The 25,753-nt window shown below is 37.6% G+C and overlaps 1 protein-coding gene across 5 annotated transcripts; it reads left to right on the top strand.

Annotated features, from left to right (window-relative positions):
- Positions 1-7: 7 nt before the first annotated feature.
- Positions 8-25,006, top strand: DRAM2 (DNA damage regulated autophagy modulator 2). 5 transcript variants are annotated; one of them, XR_006296705.1, is made up of 12 exons: positions 59-170; positions 1,233-1,354; positions 2,499-2,566; positions 6,616-6,757; positions 10,331-10,398; positions 11,640-11,779; positions 19,238-19,415; positions 19,917-19,999; positions 21,721-21,813; positions 22,347-22,996; positions 23,503-24,071; positions 24,554-25,006. XR_006296705.1 is itself a non-coding variant. In XM_043575826.1 (10 exons), exons 4-10 carry the CDS (start codon positions 6,627-6,629, stop codon positions 22,452-22,454), a joined length of 801 nt encoding a protein of 266 aa, XP_043431761.1. In that variant the 5' UTR covers positions 8-170; positions 1,233-1,354; positions 2,499-2,566; positions 6,616-6,626; the 3' UTR covers positions 22,455-25,006. The 5 variants fall into 5 exon arrangements, 2 of the variants coding, with proteins under 2 accessions (XP_043431761.1, XP_043431762.1); XR_006296704.1 differs by having other exon boundaries at positions 22,347-23,174; XR_006296703.1 differs by having other exon boundaries at positions 23,503-25,006.
- The last annotated feature ends 747 nt before the right edge of the window (positions 25,007-25,753 follow it).

Raw genomic sequence — 25,753 nt, 5'->3', positions numbered from 1 at the left:
GGGAGACAGGGTCGGAACGAGCGGCGGCGCGGGCGCGCTCCTCGGGGCGGTAAGCGCGCCCCAGGCCTGGCCTGGCTGCTCGGGAGCGCGCCCCGGAGGCCCGCCCTGTCTTCGTCCGGCGGGACCGCTCCCGACGCGGCGGCCAGCACTAGCCGGCCCATGCAAGCAAGGTAAGCCGAAAAGGGGATGAGGGCCGGCCCCAGACCGCTGTCGGAGGGTGTGTCAAAGGATGGGATAGGGCGGGTCGGAGAAGTGGAAGCCGCCCCGAGCCCGCCCGCCACCCCCCTCCCCCCCCCCCCCCACCAAGGTGGCCCGCGCACGAGTCGCGTGCCAGCTGGCCCTACGCTGTGGGAAGCGCGGGAGAGGGACCTGGTGGTGGTCGGGGCGCGGGCGGGCTCCGGGGGACCGGGGCGGGTGTGTGCACTGGGCTTAGGTCTCCGCGCTTCACCTTTGCGCCCCCATCCTTGGGCGGTCCCCCTCCCACTTCCCTCCCCCTTGCCCCCTATCCGCGAGCCGGGCCAGGCTCCGCCTCCCGCATTTTTCCTGGCCCCAGGTGTTAGTCCGAAGGCTTTGCACCTCTGAAGGAGGCAACGGTGTAAATAGTGCCTTGGTTTTGTTTTAAACGGCTACTGAGAACCTTCGCCCCAGTCCCACAAAAACTGCAATTTTCACTCCCAGGTTCAGAGTTCTTGGTAGGGTGCTTGGGGGCAGGTTTGAAATTGAGATCTGTGTTGACCTTGTGTTTACCCGAAGCTTGTCCACTACGCGCAGTTCTGCCGCGGGGCGTTGTGAAGGGTGTGTGAGCCCAATACGGAAAGGTAAATGGCTGGTCCTTTGTATCCTCACACTGTGCTTTCTTTGCATTAGGATACATTTGAAAAACAGGAAACACACCAGGGAAATTTTTCCAGTTCTCCCAAATTTTAATTTATAAATTAATGCCTTTCTGTAATTCTTGTGGCATCATCAGATTCTCCCCTATTTCTCTCCCTAGAACATTTGACCCAACGTATAACAAAGTTACTTAATCTTTTAGACTCTATAGGATTTAGCAATTACAAGACTATCACATTTGCTAGAAGGCCAAGTTAGAGTTTAGACAAATAACCGTTTTCTGTTTTGCTTTGGGCCTGATGGTTCCATAGAATTTTTTTTTAAGCTTTCTCTCTTTTTTAGGCTTTCTCTCTTCAGTTGGAATATCTAGAATTTACTTTCTTGTTGTTTCTTAGCAGTCACCACTTGGAGGAGACCGTATAAGGAATTCATCTTATTACCAGTGGCATTCAAACATTTGTGAAATTTAAGAATTGTAACTGCAGTTCTGATTCGTGGATCTTCAAAGAAAGTAGAGAAGGTAGGTGAGAGACGCAACAACATTTTGTTAATCACTCTTACTACTCTATGAAGATTATTCCTGCTTATTTTCAAAGGTTTCCTTAAATCATTAACCATTAAAATTTTAACTTTATTTGCTTGGCACTTAGCCAGCCATACTTCCAGCTTTCCACTGTGAAAATACATGAGCAAAAGTAGTCTTCCTTACCAAGTCAGTGCACTTAAAGTTTTCAGTTGTCATTAGCAAATTGGTAAATCATTTCAAGCCCTGCTTCTCATCTAAACTGTCAGTTTAAACAATGAGAACCCTCAAAGCCTAAGGAGATACAACTCCAAGATGATTCACACATGCAAAGAATTGAGTGTTGTTCCCCATCCCTGTGGCTAGGTGTACAGAATTGATAAAACAACTCTCATTGTTAAATTGTGTGCTTACTCTGTTCTACTCTAAGGAACAACCCTTTGATATAGCTGCTTTCCAAATCAGAATACTGTAACTCAGAGAAGCTTAGTAACTTTCCTAAATCACACAGCTGGGACTTGATAAAGCTAGGATTTGCACTTGGCTAAATGTCACAACTGATTTCACAACTGTGTTCTTTCCATTGCATCACACAAATTAGTGATTTTTTTTTTCCTCCTCTCACAACTGTGTGTGTTCTTTCCATTGCATCACACAGACTAATGTTTTATTTTGCTTAATAATAAACTATTGTTCTTTCCTCATTTTTGTCTTTCCTTTTGTAGGAGGAAACTCAGTGTTTTTCCTTTCATTTTATCTTTTTTGAGGTCAGTGAAAGTTGTCTAATGGGAGAAAGGATAGGAAAATTGACATCCTGGATTTAAAATATTACTTAATTTCTGATGGTACAACATCATTATAAAACACACTAGTACACTTATCTTGAGCACTGAGTAATGTATAGAATGGTTGAATCACTGTATCGTATGCCTGAAACTAATATAACACCGTATGTTAACTATACTAGATTTAAAATAAAAAAATTAAACATACAATTATCAACTCTTTAAAGAAAAATAAGTTATTAATAATTCTATAACATAGTGTTCTGCCCATGAACAAATATTGATGCCTTGACTTGAAATTGTACATGTTTAAAAGAATGCAGTTTGAAATACCCCTTTACTCTCTTTGTATGTAGATTTCAAGATTTACAAAGGTGCAGGTTTGTGCAGATTTGAAGACGTATCTTATGAACTTGTAAAACAGGTAATTCATCTTTTGCATTCTACAAGAGGAACAACCATTTATGGACCATCTATGACAGTATTTCACTTATATTAATTCATTTAGTTCTTGACTAAACCTCTGTGCAGTGGGCATTATTTTAAACAGTTAATTGTAAAAGATAGCCCTTATTATGTACCAGTAATGTGTTAGTTTCTTGTGCTATGTCAGTGCAATCCCTGTGATAGCTATGTAGCATGGTACAATAGAACTCTCCTATTGATAATGGAAAATGTTCTATGTGTTCACCATCTTCCATGGTAGCCACTAGACACATGTGGCTTTTGAGCACTTGAAATGTGGCTAGTGTGACTGAAAGACTGAATTTTAAGTTTTATTTTAGTCATTTGTAATTTTAATTTAAATAGCCACATTTGGCCGGAGGATTCTGTATTGGAACATAGGGTTACTCTGAGGTTTTAGAATCTGGATAACCTAGAAAAATGGTAATACTGTTTGCTGAAGTAGAAAAGTCGTGAATCCTTTTGGGGTTTAAGATAATTTGGATTTGGCTGTTTGTTCATTCAGAAAATATTTAGTGAGGGGTGCCTGGGTGGCTCAGTCATGAAACTCTTGATTTTGGCTCAGGTCATGATCTCATGGTCTGTGAGATCGAGCCCTGGATTGGGCTCTGCGCTGACAGCTCAGAGTCTGCTTGGGATTCTCTGCCTGTCTCTTTCAAATAAATAAATAAACTTAAAAAAAAAAAAAAAAAAGAAAAGAAAATAGGGAGTGAGTGATTACTATGGGCAAGGCCCTCTGCTATGCTTAGGTAGTAGAGTCTCTTATCAAGGATTTTATCCACTTAAAGACACTCTCCTTATCTGTCCTACTGCAGAAGATAATAGCCATGAGAGATGTGCAAATCTAGCGTTCTCTGAAGAAGGAGTGCTTATTTCCAGATGCAAAGAGATAAGGGAAGGTTGTGTGTGGAAGATGGTATTTGAGCTCCATTGTAAAGAATAGGAAGGATGTGGGCGTTCAAAAATGATTAAAGGGAGAGGAGGTTATGCTTCTAGAAATGAGATGGACATGATGTTGTGAAAATTACTTTTGCTAAAACACCTAAATGTTGGATAAATTATATTAGCCTTTAAATGCATAGCAGGCGTGTAGAACAGAAAGGAAAATGCCCAGGGCTAAAAGTCAAAGAGAGAGAGCAGAAACCAGAGTAGTAAACTAGCAATGTGTCTTTTGCGGGGAGAGGGCATTTGGCTGATAGCAGAAATGAAGCACAATTAGAGTCAGCTCATAGGCTCCTCTTCTCCCCACCCCCCCCCCCCCACACTCCCCCCAAAGTAGAGAGGTATAATTCATACCCCTTTAACTTCTCAGGTATACAAATCCAAGAGGCACCATTCACAGGGTAGTTTGTGTAAATGTGTTTCAGGGGATGATCTTTCTCATAAAAAATAAAATGTAAAGATTTCTACTTGCAACTGTACAACTCACGGCCTTGGAGAATCACCTTCCCCCTCATTCAGCCAGGATCCTCAAAAATCCACACTCAATGAAAGGTGGGCTAGGAAATGTATCTCCTTTCTGGCAAAGGAAGATCACAAAGAAATTTTCACCCAGGTCCAGGTGAGGGAGTAAAGCTCCCCCTTGAGAACCTGAAGCTACAGGGTCTGCCATCACTCAGATTCAGGGCTCAATTTACATATCTACATGGTCTGAAAAACCTGGAAGTCAAGAAATTAAAGTTGGCCTAGGTTGGTAATGTGCCAGAGTGTCTGGCAAAAATAGTTATAGACCCTCCCTGGAATGATTCACCCTTTTTTTCTTTTCTTTTTTTAATGTTTGTTTATTTTTGAGAGAGAAAGAGACACACACAGCATGAGCGGAGGAGGGTCAGACACAGAGAGGGAAACACAGAATCTGAAACAGGCTCTAGGCCCTGAGCTGTCAGCACAGAGCCTGACACAGGGCTTGAACTTGGGAATGGCAAGATCATGAGCTGAGCTGAAGTCAGACCCTCAGCCGACTGAGCTGAGCCACCCAGGCGCTTCTGGAATGATTTACCCTTAACCTAAGCCTTTTAGAATTCTCCCACTTAAAATCATCCAAATACAAGTTCATGGTCAAAAACTATAAAACAGGTACAAGGGGTGGTGGAACCAACAAATATGAAATTAGATTCCTCTAAGGATGTTGCATTAGAATTACCCAAAACAAATTAAAATAATGTTCAAAGAGAAGAAAGGAGAAAAATTAAAGACTTTAGCAGCAGTTCAAACTTTCTAGAAATTGAGAATCATTATCCCAGAAACTTATGCCGGGGAAAGCACTATAGGAATGTGGCAAGGAATTGTCATGTTTAAATTGATGAAAAGCATTGATAGAATGTTAAAGACTCAGAAGGGAAAAAAAGAACAGAAAGAAGGAGATTATGATAATTCAGGCAGGAAATTACTCAAACCATGTCTATAATGGTGACTTTGGGGATAAAGGAAAAGAAACTTATTTAGCAAGATTTAAATGTACATATTTAGCAACAAGTCAGATGATCAGAGTAAATGACAAGTGAAAAATGGCTGAGATTTCATTGTTTGGAACCTCAGTCTGAGATGCGGACGCTGAGTGTACTGGAGGGTTGTGTAGATAGGAGTTGTTCTTACATTGTTCATGGGAAATACTCAATTTCTGTCCCTCAAACTATGAGAAGATACCCCTCCAAACATGAAATTATTTTCACATACAGAGGAGTAATTGCTTAGAATTTGAAAGTATTTCTGTATTTATTTTTGAAAAGTAAATGCATTCAGATACATTAATGTCTTAAAATTCATTATGATTACTTAACATTCTCCGTCTGGAGTTGAAGAAAGAAAGTGGTGATGTGTGTTAGGTGTGTATTTAGGTGCTCTTTTTCTTCCCCCTGCCCTTATGCATGTAATGGTGAACAAAACAGTTGGTTTCTGCTGTCTCAGAATCTAAGGTTTAGTGAAGATAAAACCAAGCAAACTAGGAACAGTTAAGTGAGATAAATGCCCTGGTTGGAGAAGTAAAGGGTACTATTGGAAACAAAGTAGGGCCACTCAGCTGAAGCTGGAAGATCTGGGACTTGAATATGTATAGGAGTTAACAGGTGGTTGTAGGGCTGGGGGGATGATAGCACAGTGTACATGAAGGTCTATGAGTGTGCAAGAGAGCATGACCCATTTGAACATCTGAAAGAAGTTCGCTATAGCAGTAGAGCATAGTGATTGGTGTTAGAATGGAAGGCCTGAGTTTGAATTCTGTCTCTACTGAGTTCCAGCTCTGTGACCTTGCACAGTTTTCTTTGTGTCTGTAATTCTGTTCTGAGAAGTAAATGAGATCATGTAATTAAGATGCTTAGTAACTTAGTGACACAGAGTAGATACTGTGTTTACTTTTGTAATGATGATGAAGATGATGATAACTAGAACAAGGAACTGGGAACAAATAAGTAGTCAGAGATGAATTATGGAAAGGTAAGTAGAGATCAGATAATACAAAGACCTTGTAGATCGTGTTAAGGAGGAAAGACAATTTATAAGGGCACAGGGAGGCACCGAAAGATTCTTGTAGGAGAATTAGGTGGTCAGATTGGTATTTCAGAATTAGAAGGATCACTCTGGTTATAAGGTGGAGTCTAGATTGGTCATGGTCCACACTAGAGAAGGACCATTTAGGAGATTATAACAATAATCTGGTCAAGAAATGATGGTATTTTGGGTAGAGTAGTGGCAGGGAAGATGGAGAGAAAGGGTAGATTTGAAGGATATTTGAGAGATTGAATAAACATTACTTAGTACTTGATTATGTGTGGAAAGATGGGGGAGAAAGGATGTTTCTGAATATGGCAAGTGGGTGAAACTCGGTTCCATTTACCAAGAAATTGAAAGCAAACAGGTGTTAGGAGATGGTATGGGGGATGATTTCAGAAGTGGGACAGCTCATGGTGATAAGTACAAGATTGTGGGAGTGGATAGCTAAAGTAGAAGAGATGAAATACTTGTGAATAATCTTTTCTAATTTGTTTTTGTTTTTTTTTTCTACTTCGGAAGACGTGTTTGAGATGTGGTGGTTTCAGCAAGGTCTCAGTTTCCTTCCTTCTGCCCTAGTAATTTGGACAGCTGCTGCTTTCATATTTTCGTACATTATTGCTATAACACTCCACCATGTTGACCCTGCTTTGCCTTATATCAGGTCAGTGAAATATATCCTTTTATAGGAGACTGTTTCCTTCACATTTTAACATTGAAGCCATTTGCAATTGCACCAAAAACCATAAGATACTTAGGAATAAACCTGACCACAGAAGTCAAAGATCTGTACTCTGCTTCATAGAACACTGATGAAAGAAATTGAATAGGACACAAAGAAATGGAAAAACATTTTATGCTCATGGATTGGAAGAACAAATATTGATAAAATGTCTATAGTAGCCAAAGCCACATTTAATGCTAACATTTAAAATTCAGATTTCATGTTTGACATTACAACAACCAAAGGGATATAAAAAGGAAGTTATGTTTGGTTCTTTCCATGTGATAGAAAAATGTGGAGATGGAATTAGATTCACTTAGTGAACTAGTTAGTGAATTACGACGTTCAAGTGTCTTGTTTTCCAAATAAGTACTTGAGGTTGTCTCAGAAGAGAGATGTGGAATTATTCTCCCCTTAAAATTCAAAAATGCTGCAAACAACAGTAATAGTATTAAAATGTAATGGTAATGGCAACTATTTCTTGACCCACTGTGTACAAGGTAATGTTTCAAGCATTCTTCAGGTCTTAAATAATTGAATAGTTACCATTACCCTTTGAAGTAAGAATTATTACCCCCATTTGAGAGAGGAGGAAATGAGGTCCAAGGTTAAGTTATTTGTTCAAGGGCACATGATTCAGTAAGTGATGGAACCAAGGTTCAGTTTGACTGGATAATTTGATTCTACAGGCTCTGCTCATAATCTTTATGACATGTCGTCTCGATCTTTCTAACACATTAAGTATCAAAATTTATCAGTAATATTTTTGAAATTTCAAAACTAATAACGACGTTAGTATGGGTACTCAGTTGCATGTGCTATGTCAGTAACTCTCTTTTTTTCCCAATTATAAAGGCAATATATACTTATTCTAACAAATTTTAAGCAATACTAGACTGATTATAAAAGTAAAAAATGAAAGTCTGTTTCAGCCCTCTCCAGTCCCTGCCTGTCCAGAGGTAATATAATGGTTTTGTTGATTTCCTTCCATTGTTTGTTTTGTTGCTGTAGTTGTTTCACTTGTCTATCTCCTGAAAAGTAATCTTTCCAACATAGAAAATAGTGAACTTTTAAAGGATGATAAACCAAAAGCCTAAATTTACCTTTTAAAAATATCAAGAAGAGATCAGAATGTTACCATCTACATCTGTTCTCACAGTAGCATGCTGTGGAGTAAAGGATATCAACAAATTGGGTACACTTTGGGAAGATGTACAAAAACCAAAGATACTTTAGAATTTAAGGTTCCAAGTCTAGGAATAATCTGATGAAGAATCACCACCGTTCACCACTCTGCTAGCAGAATATGTAGCTTAAGGAGCCCGTTCATTCTTTAGTAACTCTTTAGCGAGCATATATCTATGATTCCTGAGCATTGTCAGCATTTTTACTTCCCCTTCGAGAACTTGTCTGCTTTCACTTTAAAGAGCTTTTAATCATGTAAGAGGCCACTGGATTCTTCAGAGTTTCAGTTCTGTGATGGTACTGCATGTGACTTTCTGATACATAGTACCCTAGACACTTCCTTTTCCATCCCTGTTGTTCTGCCTTTTTATTTTCCTGCTAATGACCTTAGTAATATTACCCTGGGATCTTTCTCCAACATTCTAATATATCTAAACTCAGTAGTACTTAATTTTACTTCTCAGGCTCGTTTCCTTCATCTGAAAAATGATTGAGTTAGACTAGATGCTCTGCAAACTTCCTTTCAGCTCACACACCCTATCTGAAAGGTTTAGTTGTTAATAGTCCCAAAAGACATAACCAAGTGTAAATTTCACTCCAAAGACAATTCCACTGCACATGTGCTTCAGCGGTTCCACTGCACATGTTCTCTTAGCGGTTCAAGTAGTGGACACTCAGGTAGAATGCACAAGACTAGTACTGGGGCACGAGGAGAAATTATTAGAACTTCTGTGTGTATTTTAAATCTCAATGTTTAAATTGATATAATACATACATTTTGAAGTTACACGATCAGATTTTTTTTTTTTTTTGATAGTGTATGATCAAAATAATTTGATGACCACCGGGTTGGGGCATCATGCTGATGAGGTGATGGACTTGGCTCTTTTCACTTGTGGGCCAGTTTATGTCATTCTGATGCAGAGCCAAGGAAGGAGCACACTTAGCCAGTCGTCTTGGAAATGCATGCTTTTGTTTACTTATGGGATAGTTCAAAACTGTAGCATCACTTGAAATACAACTATTGTGGATTATTATGGATATTTTTTTCTGATTATAAGAATATATATACATTATTTTTAAAAGTTTGAAAGGTAGAAGAAACAAACAAAACCACAATCTCCACCTCCTGAAGGTGATCAGAGTAACAAAATCTTTTGTTTCTGAAGATACATTTTAGAGTCAGAAGGAACAATACTTAGAATTGATATTTGATACTTTAGTTTTCCTGAACTTAATCCAACTTAACTCGCCAAACCTTATTGATTCCTTACCAGACACGAGTTTCCATTTCGTTTTTAATCCCATTACCTTGTGTTAGTTGAGATCCTTCTTATTTTCGAAAGAGCCTTTGAAAGTCTTTGTCTTTTTCATCTTTACTGCAGTTTGAAGGAAGGGAAAGGAGGTAACATTTAATACGCATCTCCCCTGCGTCTGCTACTTTGCTACATCTTCACATGTATGACCACAGTTTCATTTCCTCTTGTTGGTCTGACGAGGCTGGGAGGGAATTAATAGCCCCATTTTGCAGATAAGGAGCAGTCAGAAGGACTGAAAAGAGCATACCCAAGGTGTTGCAGTAAATGGTGGGTGGACTGTTGATCTGGATCTGTGTATTCCACACTGCCCTGAAACACAGGCATGTAAACCGATGCATTGCAATACATTGTACTAAGTGATTTCGATAGAAGTCTGGACAGAATGCTTTGTGAGTCTGCACTCTGCTAGAGGAGTTGGCTAAGGCTATGGAGGGGAGGGGACTCAAAACTGGTCTCGCGTGGAAGCTCCAGGAGGGCAAGGGCTTTGTCTCTTACTAACCACTGTATTCCTGTCCCTAAAATACTGTCTGGCACTTAGGAGGTGCTTGATAAATGTTTTTTTAATTAACAGGAAATGATTAAGTATTAATTGAATTATAGGCAGCATCAACAACAGATGCCAAAAGACAGAGTTGTGAAAGAACCTGTGGTGTTTAGGGAACGAATATTCCGGTGAGACAGATGAACACACCTGCCCAGGATGGAAGTCAGGAACACAGCCCTAACATACCCAGCATGTGCTTTTGTCTGTGTGTTTTTCGAATCATTTTCTGTTGATTTCGGTTATGTGAAAAAGAAATATGCTAAAGCGATACGAGAAAAAGTGAACCAGGTAGGATATTGTGAGCTCAAACTGTCATGTTCTCATAAAATTATATAAGAGCTGAACTTACAAATGTATAAAAAGACAAAGGATTTGAAGTAATCCCTACTGTTTTTTATTCTTTAGAAAAAATGCACATGTATACCTAGTGTGAGAAATCCACATACCTTCTTTTTTTTCTTTCAGTGACACCGGTACACTGCCTCCAGAAAAATGCTTGTTTGGGGCAATGTTAAATATCGCTGCAGTTTTATGTAAGTGATGGGAATTATTTTAAAAATTGAAATTAATAGCTAAATTAATTTCCTTCTTTAAACACTACTCTGTTCGTTGTTTTACTTTCTGTTTACTGGAGGGACTGTTATCACTAAATTATTGATCGCAGATATGTTTCTTTTAAAAGAAGAGCACTTTCTAAAAATGCTAAATTACAGAAATCATAGACATATCTATGAGGCTATTTAACTTCTCATCCAAATAGAAGTTGTAAAGTACAACCAAATATTTCTTGAGGCCTTAAGTGGATTTCTTAAGGAACCAATAGAGGACAGAAAGCTGTAAACACACTGCTCACAACTAACACCAACTAAATTCATTTGGGATAAACAGCTTAGAAGTTTGAGAGCAGCAGTGGAACCACGTTTTGATTTTTGAATGATGTTCTAATGCGAAAAGAATGGAGTTCTACTGGATTTTACATTCCTGTTTATTTTTTTGAACCAAACTTCATTAATGATTTACTAAAATATTTTTTCTCTCAGTTTTGACTGTTTTAAATATTTGCGTTCTTCCATATGATATTTATTACTTGCTTCAAAAATTGAAGTCAAGGAAATGATGCAGTGCATAGAAATTCTTCTTATGACTAAAGTTTTCAAAAACTTGTCTACAAAAGCATATCTCTGTTTCCTTTTCTACACTTCTGAGATCCTTGATAATATTTTTGCCATGGAAAATTTGATTTGATTTGACTCTTTCTTGACTAACAAGGATAGTAAAATGGGTTGTTGTGTGGTTTTTCCCCCTGTGTAATTGACTGCTATATCTCATTGAGCCAAATTGTAATAATTTGATGAGAGTGAGGCAAATCATCTTTTAGTGTTTTGTTTGCCTAGACTCATTTTATCCATATTTTAGCACTAATTACTTTAGACTTTAATGCTAATCATATAGAATAGTTTGTGTTTTATATAACACTTATCATTAGACATTTTCAGAAAACATCAAACTTCTCTCTTAAGTTTTATCCTGAATATTTGTACATGTGAGGCCCACAGGAGGCCAGTGCCTTTGAGTCACACAGAGATATTACTAGTTCCATAATGCAACCTTAAAAGTTCTTTGAAATCGACAGCTGATTCTGCTTTTTGTTTTTTCTCTTCTCTCAAATAAAATGTAAAAGGAAAATCTATGATATGTGACCTTTGTTAACTGTTGGCAACTTTATTCCCTGGTTATTTATTACTTTGTTGTCATTCGGATTATCTCTTCCCAGGCATTGCTACAATTTATGTTCGTTATAAGCAAGTTCATGCTCTGAATCCTGAAGAGAATCGTATCATCAGAATAAACAAGGCTGGCCTTGTACTTGGATTACTGAGTTGTTTTGGACTTTCTATCGTGGCAAACTTCCAGGTTTGTGCTTTAGCCCAGCATAGGTATTTTCCTGAAGTACCTAAATTAATACATGTTAAAAAGGAAACCTGAAACATTCAGTTACACAGTTATTGTTTCTTTGCCTTGACAAAGTAGAATCCCCTACCATTAAATTATTTGGCCTTCTTAGAGATCACTACATATACAATTAGAAAAATTCATTCTCAGTAAACTGCTGAACACCTATAAATTATTCTGACCTTTTAAGGATTCACAGAAGTCTTTATTTATAAATTATCCCTTTAAGGGTCCACAGGACTCTTTATTTATTAACTCTTTATTACTACTTAGTTGGTGATTACTCCAAGACCAGAGAGAATTGATATAAATTATAAGTGACCAAATTATAGACTTAAACTTAAAAAAAATATGCCTGACACCTATTTTGTATTTATATTCTTGTTAAGATGTTCTCATTGATCACCTCTCTTTCTAGGTGTTCAGCCCCTTATATGAGTAAGTAAAGGGAGGATATGGAGCTCTTCCAGCTTTTTCTCAGGGAATTCTCAAAGTGGCAGTCAACCTTCATAAACATTTGCCAACTCTTCACATTCCTTTCTATTGACATTGTTTCAGCCACATCCTGGGCACATTGTGTCTTTTGATTAATCTCTCTACAGTCTTTATAAAGTTTCAGTTTAGACGTTTGATGCCCTATTTATACACACTCATCATACAAATATACTTATAGAGGCATATTCATGCATCTAGTGTAGTTATTTTTGGTTGATGGATGGCTTTCCTCCCACAATGATTTAAGGCCTTGACACTATCCTTCTTTGAGCTCTGCTGTTCCCTAAGTCCTTAATGTCTTCTGCAACCAGCTGGCTGAAACAGTCAAAGAGAGCATGCAAAAATCACACCTGCCTCTTTACATCTTTAACCTTAACTTGAATGAGTCACATCATTCTAGTAACATGTATTTGCTAGACACAGGGGTGCTAGGAAATGAAGTCTTGCTGACAATCAGTTCCTGGGGCAACTCTAAACCATGGAAGGGACATACAATTTTTGGTGGACAGCTACCTAGTTGTCTTTGCCACAAATAGGGTCCTGCCTTCCCTGATCAGTTTCTTTCTTTCTTTTTTTTTATTTATTTTTTATTTTTTAAAACGTTTATTTATTTTTAAGAAAGAGAGACAGAGTGCAAACAAGGGAGGGGCAGAGAGAGAGGGAGACACAGATTCCAAAGTAGGCTCTGGGCTCTGAACTGTCAGCACAGAGCCCACTGCAGGGCTTGAACCCACGAAATGCAAGATCATGACCTGAGCCGAAGTTGGATGTTTAACCGCCCAAACCGTTCAGCAACCCGCCCCCCCGTCCATCAGTTTCTAAAGCTCAGTGTTTAAAAATATGTTTTGGGGGGCGCCTGGGTGGCGCAGTCGGTTAAGCGTCCGACTTCAGCCAGGTCACGATCTCGCGGTCCAGGAGTTCGAGCCCCGCATCAGGCTCTGGGCTGATGGCTCAGAGCCTGGAGCCTGTTTCCGATTCTGTGTCTCCCTCTCTCTCTGCCCCTCCCCCATTCATGCTCTGTCTCTCTCTGTCCCAAAAATAAATAAACGTTGAAAAAAAAATTAAAAAAAATAAAAAAATAAAAAAATAAAAAAATAAAAAATAAATAAAAATATGTTTTGGAAATTTTTAGTGTATGGATAGTGATTCTTTGCTCTGCTTGTCCCTTGATCAATTTGACAATATTTGTCACCCCCATGTGGGAAAATGAATCCCAACCTGACTTCCACACTTAATATGTTACTTCTATTAGTAACTAAAATTTGTTTATGCAATCCAGTAAATTCCAGTGACAGTTCCTGATTGCACTCACACACACTGCCTTTCTACCTTTATCTCATTCACCTACAAAAACAGTTGATATACTTTTTTGTTGTTGTTTTCAGCTTTCATTCTAATTCACTTCATCACCTGAGCCTTATAATTTTGAATCAAATTCCTTTTTCTCTCTTGGTCACATCTCTTTTCATGAAGCTTTGGACCTATTGAATTTCTTCTACATCCTTCCTTGATGGCTTCATTGCTGGGCCCTGTTTATAAGCAGACTCTGTAATAGTACCCAGATATCCTTCCTTCCTTTCTCACATAAACTGTTACTGCTTATTTTAAGTGGCGAGTGCATTGCCCCCTCTTCCCACTTCTCTCTTGCAAAAACAAACTCTAGCTGATTGATACAGGAAAAAAAGGTCCACAAACCAGATGTTTACAGTTCTAGAGCTTGACTTGGAAGAGACTCTAGCGCTGTGTTTTAAAGTAGGGACTTACTGGTCTTACCTCTTAAACATGTCTTGAAAGCATCTGCTTCTGTCCATTTTCATCTCCACTTCTCTCCCTACCATCTCCTTCTCAGCCAGTTCAGATTTCATTCTCTTTCATCTGGACTACTTCCATAGTTGCCTGAATACTTCCTCTGCACTCACTCTTGCAAGCCTTTCATTTAATATTGCTCCGGTATAATCTTTTGGACTTATATATACATCCTACTCTGTTTCTCTGTACCCCTGCTTAGAGCTGTACAGCTCCAAAGTTTCATGCAAAGACATAGAATCAAGAGAGAAAAAGGAGTTTGGCAAACTGCCTGCCAAGCTGCTTAATTAATTCAAAGGTCTTACATGATCTGGGTGCTGTCTACCTCTTTAACCTCGTCCTGCATCATTCCCCTTCTTTTTTTTTTTTTAGTTTTTTAATGTTTTATTTAGTTTTGAGACAGAGAGAGACAGAGCATGAGCAGGGGAGGGGCAGAGAGAGAGGGAGACACAGAATCTGAAATAGGTTCCAGGCTCTGAGCTGTCAGCACAGAACCTGACACGGGGCTCGAATTCACAAACCGCGAGATCATGACCTGAGCTGAAGTTGGACTCTCAACCGACTGAGCCACCCAGGCGCCCCTGCATCATTCCCCTTCTTATGTCTTCCCTTGTACATAACACTGGACTTTCTTTGTTCTTTAAATAAGATAAGTTATTTCACTCCATTTCATGTTTCCTTTGTTGGACATTTCACAATCCCAAGCCTAAACAGATCGAGGTGTCTTAAAGATCTCAGTGCACGCTGTAGTTCCTCAGGGAAATCTGTGAATAGACTTGCTTCTGTGTAGTTTGAGTTTTCTTTATTTGTATTCTTTGTGTTCTCTAAGCTCTGGAAACAAATTCCTCACAGTACTTCTTATAGTCTAATTTTATATCTATGGTTTTTAAAAATTTTTAGTTGATCTAGTTCTCCATTAATTGTGAGCACCATGGGTTTATTCACCGTTGTGTATATTGCATATTTAGCACCTAACATAGTACTTACCACCAACATGTTCTCATTGTTTAGTAACTTCGTGAAGAGGCTTCCCTTCGTGAAGGGACTAAGCAGGATGGCTAAAAATTCTCTTGTGATTATTGTGGTCGTCTATATATTTTTATTATTTTATTTTAATGTTTATTTATTTTTGAGAGAGAGACAGAGTGCAAGCGGGGGGGGGGGGGGGGACAGAGAGAGAGGGAGACACAGAATCTGAAGGAGGCTCCAGGCTCTGAGCTGTCAGCACAGAGCCTGATGTGGGGCTTGAACCCACAAACCGTGAGATCATGACCTGAGTCAAAGTCAGACGACCAACCAACTGAGCCACCCAGGCGCCTCTTTTGTGGCCGTCCATATGTTATATATATATCTATATATATGTGTGTGTGTGTGTGTGTATATATATGTATGTGTATATATATATATATATATATATATATATATATAAATATATGTAATTTATTATCAAATTGGTTTCCATACAACACCCAGTGCTCATCCCAAAAGATGCCCTCTTCAATACCCATCACCTACCCTCCTCTCCCTCCAACCCCCCATCAACCCTCAGTTTGTTCTCAGTTTTTAAGAGTCTCTTATGCTTTGGCTCTCTTCCACTCTAACCTCTTTTTTTTTTTTTTTTTTCCTTCCCCTCCCCCATGGGTTTCTGTTAAGTTTCTCAGGATCCACATAAGAGTGAAACCATATGGTATCTGTCTTCCTCTGTATGGCTTATTTCACTTAGCATCACACTCTCCAGTTCCATCCATGTTGCTATAAAGGGCCATATTTCATTCTTTCTCATTGCCATGTAGTACTCCATTGTGTATATAAACCACAATTTCTTTATCCATTCATCAGTTGATGGACATTTAGGCTCTTTCCATAATTTGGCTATCGTTGAGAGTGCTGCTATAAACATTGGGGTACAAGTGCCCCTATGCGTCAGCACTCCTGTATCCCTTGGGTAAATTCCTAGCAGTGCTACTGCTGGGTCATAGGGTAGGTCTATTTTTAATTTTTTGAGGAACCTCCACACTGTTTTCCAGAGTGGCTGCACCAGTTTGCTTTCCCACCAACAGTGCAAGAGGGTTCCCGTTTCTCCACATCCTCTCCAGCATCTATAGTCTCCTGATTTGTTCATTTTGGCCACTCTGACTGGCGTGAGGTGATATCTGAGTGTGGGTGGCCATCCGTATTTAAAGAGATTTAATGAGATTTGAAAACTCTGACTAAAAAGATACAAATTTAATTTCTTTTAAAACAACCGTGTATGATAATATTCAGCAAAGCAAACACATATGTCCTCAATGCCTACTTAGAGGAATTTTTCCCCTCCTAGGAAATTTACCCTCAAGGAAACTTGGAAGGGTCAAGTAAGCAGAAATCTACGTTAATTTCATAAGGCTGCCATAATAAAATACCATACATCAAGTGGCTTAAGATAACAGAAATTTATTCTCTCAAAGTTTAGGAGGTCAGAAGTCTGAAACCAAGATGTTAGTAGGGATGGTTCCCTTTTGGACACAGGCTATTCCATGCCTCTTTCTTAGTTTCTGGTGGAAACCAGTAACCCTTGGTATGCGTGGCTCATGGCATAACTCTGTAATATATGCCTCTGTTGTCACATGGCATTCTCTCTTTTTGTAAAATTTATCCTCAAGGACACCTGGGAGAGAGGATAAGGATAAGTAAGCAGAATATTAGTTCCTAAGTTTCATTAACTGCTTTTAGGTAAAGTTTACAGATATAATCAATATGTAATTTATAACTTCTTTATCAGACATTGGCTCCTGACTACACATAATCTCTGTAATTTTTCTTGTCTTTGTCAAAAGATAAGTTTTTGTCTTTGATAAAGGATATATTTTTAAAGAGGATAAATGTGTCAAAGACTTTATTTAACTTATTAATTCATGAGAGAAATACTAGGAATTACAAATCAGCTCAAAAGAGAAGTCAAAGTACCACACATTTATTGTCAGATAAGGAATGTAAAATAAATTTATGATGCAAAACTAGCCATTATTCACAGGGTAATAATTAATAGCATTCAAAAGGACACAGTTTGCATTTATGCAGATGTGGATTATTTGTATTACTATCAGTGTTCTATAAGTTAACTTCTGTCTCTGTACATAACTTTTTTTTCCAGGTACAGAACACTTTAATCTAGCTTATGCAAGAGATAGGTCTATCATTGCCCTTTCTAGTAAAATGAGTATAAAAGGTATAAATACCCTCTTTTCCATAAGTGTAAGTGAGTTTCTGTGACTTTCAATCAAGTTTCAATGCATTTGTGCAAAAGCATTACATAAAATATGCCCAAAGAACAATGGTTAGAATAAATATGAATAGAATTCTCTTCTGTTCTCTTCCTTTACTCTTCTTCCCTGTGAACAAATATAGAACTATCTACACCTCAAAGGATGGTTTATTTCATTTTCAAAAGTCGTATGCAAAATATTTACCTATGAATTCTAAGCTACACATAGCTTTATCATTACAGAAGTTTTCTGTGAAAAGTAGCCTAATCCAAGCCAAGTAAAACTCACATTTGTGTAGAACCAGTCCCAGAGGCTCTAGCATTCCATAGGAAGAATGCTGTCTGACCTATTTCAAGATCTTTTGCTGTTTCTCTGGTCTCAAAAATATGACAGAATTTAATGTACAAGCTGAAGCACTGCCAGTTAAAATCAGTTTTATATGCCTTTATTATAACTATGAAAATATAGTAATGGTCTCCATTTTTTATTTTTACTTTTTAAGTCACAGGGTTGTATTGATGGGACTGTGTACTCGTCTCAGATGGTCATCAATCAGGTTCTATCTCTAGCTTCATCACGACATGAGAATATTTTTAAGGGGAAAAGTTCACTCATATTCCTTCTCATAGTCCTAAAATAGTTAATTTCATTTTTGTCTATATTTTTCCAGCCTTTATCCATACGTACGGATAAATTCCCATATGAAGATAAGAAGATAGTACCATTTTGTTTTATTTTTTATTATTTTTTGTATTGTTTTACAGGTGCTGAAGGGTTTTTTTTCTGTTACCCAAAGTGGAAATGACAACGCATTTTTTTCCCTTCTCAGTACTCATAACTCATTGCCAGTTATAACACCACAAACTGGATCAAAGTAGCTTTTTCTCTCCAAAAGAAAACCAATGGCGTTGCCAAAAACGTTATCTTTTACTTCTTTATACTGGAAACTTCCTGTAGCTTCAACTAAGAAAGTTGGGTTCTGTATTTGTGAATTAGCACAGTTGACTGAAAGGAGGGGCCCAAGCCCTACCTCTCCCCTCTTGCTACCTCGTGATGCCCTCCGTGCCAGATGCTGTGCAGTGCCTTCCCAACCACATGAAATACAGACGGTGCCAGCTTCGAGAATTAGAGGGGCTCAACTGAAGATGTTTGTAGGATTTTTGGAGAGCCACTCTTGTCACTTTTAAGCAGAGGGTATATGTAGTAAAAAGTAAAATGTAAATGGATACCGGTAAGAGTGAGGTAAAGGGGGAAAAATTATAATTTATGATAATCCCGTGTATACTTTATCAAAACCAATCAACTAGAGCCAAGGTGGGGTGTTTAAATTTTTTGAGGCTTTAAATTGCTTTTGGATTTAAGTTGGGTTTAAGTTGAAACTCCCTCCCTCCAGCTTTCCAACCTGCTAATCTCCCTTTGTCGTGCATTACTCTTTTTCTATAATCCTTATGACCATCTAACATACTATGAATTTTACTTGCTTCTAAAGTTTGTTATTTATTGTTTTTGCTTCTTCACTTGAATATAAACTCTGAGGGCCAGATGCTTGCCTGTTTTGTTCACTGATATATCTGAGTACTTAGAACAGTGCTTGACACACAAGAGGCACTCACAGAAACATGGTATTCAATGAGTAAATGAACAACTACTGTCATATTTTCAGTAGTGGCATATGAATAATTTGGTTTACCGTAGTCCTCTGGCTTATGCTGAGTAGTCTAAGAGAGAATTACTTCAAGAAGTAATTTTGTAGAATTCGCAGTATTTTTGCACTCAGTGAATGTTCTATTGAAATTGCTGGCTTATGCTTTTAAATATTGTGTTGGTAATGTGTTTTGAGTTTACCTTATTATTTCTTCTTTCTACCTCTTAGAAAACAGACTTTTTTCCTGTACACATATGTGGAGCTGTGCTCACCTTTGGTATGGGCTCGTTATATATGTTGGTTCAGACCATCCTTTCCTACCAAATGCAGCCCAAAATTCATGGCAAACAAGTCTTCTGGATTAGACTATTGCTGGTTATCTGGTGTGGAGTAAGTGCATTTAGCAGTATCCTTTGCTGTAAAATGTGGCTCCACTTGGAAGGGAATTGAATAACAGAATTTAAGTGAACACTGTTGGCATACTGTAAGCAGGTCTTTTGTGGGTGAGATTCTTGGGTTAGTAAATCAAAAGACTTGAAATGTGAAATTCAAATTTTACATAGGACCTCAGTAATTGAACTAGGAACAAAGCTGATGTTTAGCCTGATCATACTCACTTCAGACATCTGAAGGATGAGTTTATGTCCTTGAGAACAATTATGGAGGATAGTACTGATTTACTGAGCAAAGGGGAGTTGACTCTGCAGACCATTTCATAGTAATCCTCCAGGCACATTTTAATTTACACTACTGCTATGTGACATCTAGTCTTTAAGAAAATGGGTTTGGACCTTGGAAACAAATGTATGAGTAATCCTTTGGGACCTTTAAAGTTATTTTTATTTTGAATCTAATTTAAATGCCCAGGTTTTGTCCGAGATTCTCCTTGACTTACTTTTTTTTATAGTGCTGACTTCCTCATCATTGTTGCACAGTGGCAATTATGGCAAAGATGTAGACCAGAAACTCCATTGGAACCCTGAGGACAAAGTAAGAGCTTGGAATCTACAAAACTTAGTTTTATATTAAAGATGACTATTTGGGTTGGTTTTGATGTATTCTTTTGTGTCATCACCAAAAATGAAACTTTTTCAGTAGAATAGTCAATTCTGTTAAATTAGGATTATTTACTATGTATGATTGAGTTTGTGTAGAATTACCTGTGTTATTCTCTCACGTCTGATCAGTGAACATTTTCAAGACATGAAGAGAATCGTGATGGCAAAGAGTTTTCTCAGAAATTGTCTCTCCTAAATGTGGATGTAGTGTACAACATACCCAACTGAGATCTTTTATTATTCGAATTCGTGTTTTCTGAATTATTATCTGGAAGTTTATTATTATGGACTCTACATTTGGGTTCCAGTATACTGGATATCTGAATGGAGATAGCATCTTTGATCCTGAGAAAAAAGTGGAGGGACATATACTAAATAGATGATAAAATAAGTTCATCTGTTTTCACAAACCTCTCAGTGGCATTTCATTTTAAGTTGTTTTTAAAGAATTAGCCCTGGATAGGACATGTTTATAAGAATGAAAGAATGGAATAATTTATTAGATTCTTTCAGTTATTTTTTAAAAATATTTTTTAATGTTTATTTACTTTTGAGAGAGAGAGAGAGAGAGAGAGAGAGAGAGACAGAGCATAAGTGGGAGAGGAGCAGAGAGAGAGGGAGACACAGAATCCAACTAGGCTCCAGGCTCTGAGCTGCCAGTGCAGAGCTCAACACGGGGCTCGAACTCACGGACCGTGAGATCATGACCTGAGCTAAAGCTGGATGCCTAACTGATTGAGCCACCCAGGTGCCCCATTCTCAGTTATTTTTTTTATTGTATATATTTTTTTATTTTAGAGAGAGATATATGAGCAGAGGAGAGGGACAGAAGGAGGGAGAAAGAGAATCTCAAGCAGTCTCAATGCTCAGTGCAGACCCTGACCTAGGGCTTGATCTCATGACCCTAGGATCGTGACTTAAGCCAAACTCAAGAGTTGGATCCTCAACCAGTTGAGCCACCTAGGAGCCCCTGGATTCTCTTAGCTATAATCCATATATTATTTAATGCTCTAAAAATGACACCACGCTTACCATGAGCATTTTTTACCTAAACATTTTTAGTGACATTTAATGAATCTTATGGTTGTGGGAAAGACAGTAACTTCCTGATCATAGAGTAGAAGTTCTCCTGTCTTAGTTCTCAGATGGAAATTTTATTTGCTCTGGATGAAATTTACAGTAGGTAAATCATTTAGGAGGAACTTTCTAATGTCTGTCTTTAATTCTCGAGCTAGGTTCAATAAATTAAGGATTGGGTTTTTTTCCACAGAAAGTTCAGATATGGAATTATTTATAAAATATAAATGGAATTAAGTTTTTAAACAAATCCGAATTTAGATAGTTTATATTTACAGAAGAATTGTGAAAATAGTACAGAGGGTTCTGTGTTATCAATGTATTCTATACCTTCTCCTTTTATTAACATCTTTAATTAATATAGCATGTTTCTTATAGTTAAACTCAAATGGACACATTTTTAACAAAAGTCCACAGTGTATTAAAATGTCCTTAGTATTTACCTGATGTCCTTTAATTTTCATAAGGCAGATTGGATTATAAATTTTATGGGTTTTTTATTTGAGAGAAATTATAGATTATTTGAATGAAATTTCACAGAACTGTTCTTTTTTTTTTTTTCCATTGTCACTCAAGGGTTATGTGCTTCACATGATCACCACTGCAGCAGAATGGTCTTTGTCATTCTCCTTCTTTGGTTTTTTCTTGACTTACGTCCGTGATTTTCAGGTAAGAAAACACAGCGTTAGATTTATGCAGTCAAACTTCCTGCAGGTGGAATAAGAGAAGTTTCTATAGGCAAGTCTCCAGCCTTTTTGAAAATTAACTTCATAAGCAGCAATGCCAGAAGAGGAGCGACTCAGGGAAATTGTTTCTGTGTTTGGAGAAGTAGTGTATTGTTAGTAAGGTATTCAACCTTGAAAATAGGGCTGTAGAACAAGTAAATTTGCAGAAACTTTTTCACAGAATTTTCATCAACTCCGCCTACGTTTCCTGATTCCTCCGCCTACTGATTCCTTTTAGAAACCAAAGAAAAATGAAGAACTTCTGAGTAGAGAAGCTTGGTTTTCCCAACTCTGTTGGTACTACAGTTGATACCTTTGTCAGTATAGCATCTGTCTCACTCTTGTTACTCATTAGAATTGATTTACATCCTCAATCCCATAAATGTTCCTCAGAACATATTGAAGATGTGATGTTGAAGACATTGAAGATGTCTTTAAGGAACAAACGTCTATATATAATTTTCTTTTCTGTTACAGAAAATTTCTTTACAAGTGGAAGCCAATTTACATGGATTAACCCTCTATGACACTGCTCCTTGCCCTGTTAACAATGAACGAACACGGCTACTTTCCAGAGATTTATGATGAAGGGATAAAACATTTCTGTGATGATTATGATTCTCAGGGATTGGGGAAAATGTTCATGAAAGTTACTTACTCTGCTCTGAAATTTTCAACCAGTTAATCAAGGCTGACAGTGACTTTGATGAACACTGATAAACAAGAGACATAAATAAAGCCGTTTGATAAGTTATTTTAAAGGATATCATCAAGAAGAGCATGGGAAAACATTTATGCCTATACTTGTTTTTAATCCCAGAAAATAAAACCAAAGGACTACAACATTGTAGATTTTTTTCCTACTTATGAGAAACAACCAGAAGTGTACCAAGCAGTCTACAAAATCCAGCCTTTCATATTTTCTAAATCATCATAAAGCGTGTTTTGTTTGGAGCACTTTTATAAGAGACATTTTCCAGGACCCCGGATACTCAGCATTGCTCAGCAGCTCCTTTAGAATTGGGTTTTGAAGTAATAGTTTTACCATATCACTACATTTCTTACAGTCTTTATAAAATTTTTTTCTTCTGGAATCCACTTATTAAGGGGAGCAGACCTGAATTCATGTAAGCACTTTCATTGCTTAGGCTTTGCACAAGTGATTCTGTAGGTGTTGATTTAATTCCTGCCATAAGGCCAAATACTATGCCAACTAGTCTGTCACACATCCTTGCAAGAGGTTCATGAAGCTTAGTCTCTGAAATGGGATTTTAATCACTTCATGCATGAGAGAAGTAGCTATAGGTAAGTTTACTTCAGTTGTGATCTACACAAAACAAGGGCTAGTGTTCATACATAAGGCTGAAAGGTTGTGAGTAATAGCAGATATGATTAATAGAAGTTACCACAAACTGCTGTCAAGAGCTTCTTAGATTTTCATTTATATAGAAATTATAATTATTTGTGAAAGTAGTCTTGAATGAGCAAATACTAACCCTTTTAAACAAGGTGTGATCTTTGTAGGAAGGACAAAATCAATCCAAAGGGGAGAGAGGGGGAGAAAACTAGGTACAAAATAGTTGTGATATTCGTATCCACAAAAACAACTTTCTCTCTCTCTCTGTCATGCAAGTGATTGGATAGCTTCTACTTGGATCCATATCTGTGCAGATAAAGAATGGTTTACAGATCCCAGAGAAAATTCAAAAGAAGAAAATGATCATCCAGAAGGTTCCCAGTGACTGGTTCTCAAAAGAATCTTTGAAGAAGATTAACAGGGTTTATCATTTTAGAAGAAATGATCCCATGGCCAAAATAAAAGATGGTGACAAGTTTAACGTATAAGAGGGAGCACTTTAAAAGAAAATGGTTATCTGATGGAATTAGAAATCTCAATTAGGAATAAGTTTCTAGATATAAGACTGTGTAAATAATACTGCTGAAGACTTCTGGGCTAATAAGACAGAAAGTGGAATAAAATACTATTTACATAGGTCACACAGTAGTGACCATGGGAGATACTTCAATAAATATCGATGCATTGAAATTTGACATCACTAGAAAAATATTTGGATACAAGCCATGAAAAATTTCTTCCATGCCTCTGAAAATCATAGTGCAACCACACCTGAGAAACACTGGTGGGTCCTGACTCCTGTACATCAAGGAAGCTGAAATTCAAGTTGTGAAGGACCACATATGGTGAGAGGGGGATTGATAGAATCAAAGTTTATAAATTACATGTGGGGAGGATGACACAGGAAGAACTTGGACTTACAGGTCTGTACTAGAATATTAGGTTTAGAAATATGCACTAACACATTAAATTCTCATAAAACAAAAAGTTACTTCAATAGTATTTTAATCCCATTATGTAACTTTTACTCTTAAACATAACAGAGGGTGAAAATGTTAATTCAAAAAGGGATTATAAATAGATTTTTGAATGTGTGTTTATCCCTCACTTACACTGAAGTAATGGAAGAGAACCACACCCTCCCTTAAAATATGACTTGCCTCCAATGTCAGTACAGAAGCTTGTATAAACAGATAAGGCATTCCTCTTCAATTCAATCAACGTTCCTGTATTGAATATTTAGCTTTAAGGATAGAAGGTTTTTAAGCTGACAAAATTAACAGATTCTATGAACTGAATGTATTTCTTTTTTGTTCTGGATACACAGCAAAACTGCATTTCCCAGCCTCCCTTTCAATTAAGAATTGCATGAGACTGAATATTAGCCACTGAAATGTAAGTGAAATGGATGTATTTGTTGTTTTCATATTAAGATTCTGAAAAAGGGGAATGCCCATCCCCTTTTTTTTCCTCTTTCCATTCAATGGATATTATTGATGATAAGATTTTAGGAGATGGCAGAATCACATGGTAAAAGGAACCTGAACTAGTCCACTTCTAATTTTAGATTTTAGAAAATCAAACAAGATCTTCTATAATTTAGGAGCTCCATTTTTATCCATCCCAGTTACTGAGATTATATTTTGCTGGAATAGTGTCATATGTTGTAAGTGCTCAGTGGATTTATGAAAGAGAAAGAACTTCTCTTATCTCTTCTGCCTTGTCCTGTATAGACTCACTGTGAAATGAAGTTCAGTAAACATTGGCTTATCTTTATAAATCCGTGATTTATGTCTTGCTTCCTTTCAATCAGCCAGATTGCTAGTTTTAGAAAGAATGTACTCACTTACCAGGAAGATAAGAACATAGAACAGAACTAAAACAGGAAAAATCTTTCTGAGGCATTGTGAGTGTAAGCAACTGTATCCTCCAAAAGACATGGTAATTTGAGAGAGTTCACCTTCTCAGGAAGCCTGAGTAGAATACAAAGAGAAAACCTCAAATTCTAACTTATGCCTTTGGAATGTAGTGCAAAGAGAAACTCCACATGTTTGGAAAGCTGGCGATTTAGCTGAAAATCACAAAGGTTCTACTAAGTTCTCACCAATTCTCAGATCCCAATTCCTGCTGAAAGGAAATCTTCATTTAAAATATTTGAAGCAAGTGGTAAAACTAATCAGCACAGCTCATCTCCACATCAACCACAGATTAGATTGATGCAGCTTCCCAGTCTAAGAGCCTGACAAGGAATAGGCACACCCTTTTGTGGAGGTAATTATTATTTATTTTCATACCTACTGTTCTTTTATAGAAAATATCCAGCATGCAGCAAGAAATTATAAGACCTTCAAGGAGCAGAGACATTTGATTTGATTCAGAGAGAAGTCAATAGAAGTGAACTCAGAGATTGCCCAGATATTGTAGTTATCAGAAGTAGATTAACTATGATAAATTGCTGAAGGAGGTAGTAAGAAGGGTGGAAAACATGCATGGAAAGATGGGGAATCTCAGCAAATACATGTAAACT

The sequence above is a fragment of the Prionailurus bengalensis genome, chromosome C1, assembly GCF_016509475.1.
Source record: "Prionailurus bengalensis isolate Pbe53 chromosome C1, Fcat_Pben_1.1_paternal_pri, whole genome shotgun sequence".
NCBI classification, from domain to species: domain Eukaryota; kingdom Metazoa; phylum Chordata; class Mammalia; order Carnivora; family Felidae; genus Prionailurus; species Prionailurus bengalensis.
Note: the sequence above shows the minus strand (reverse complement) of the source record. Positions and strands in the feature narration are given on the sequence as shown.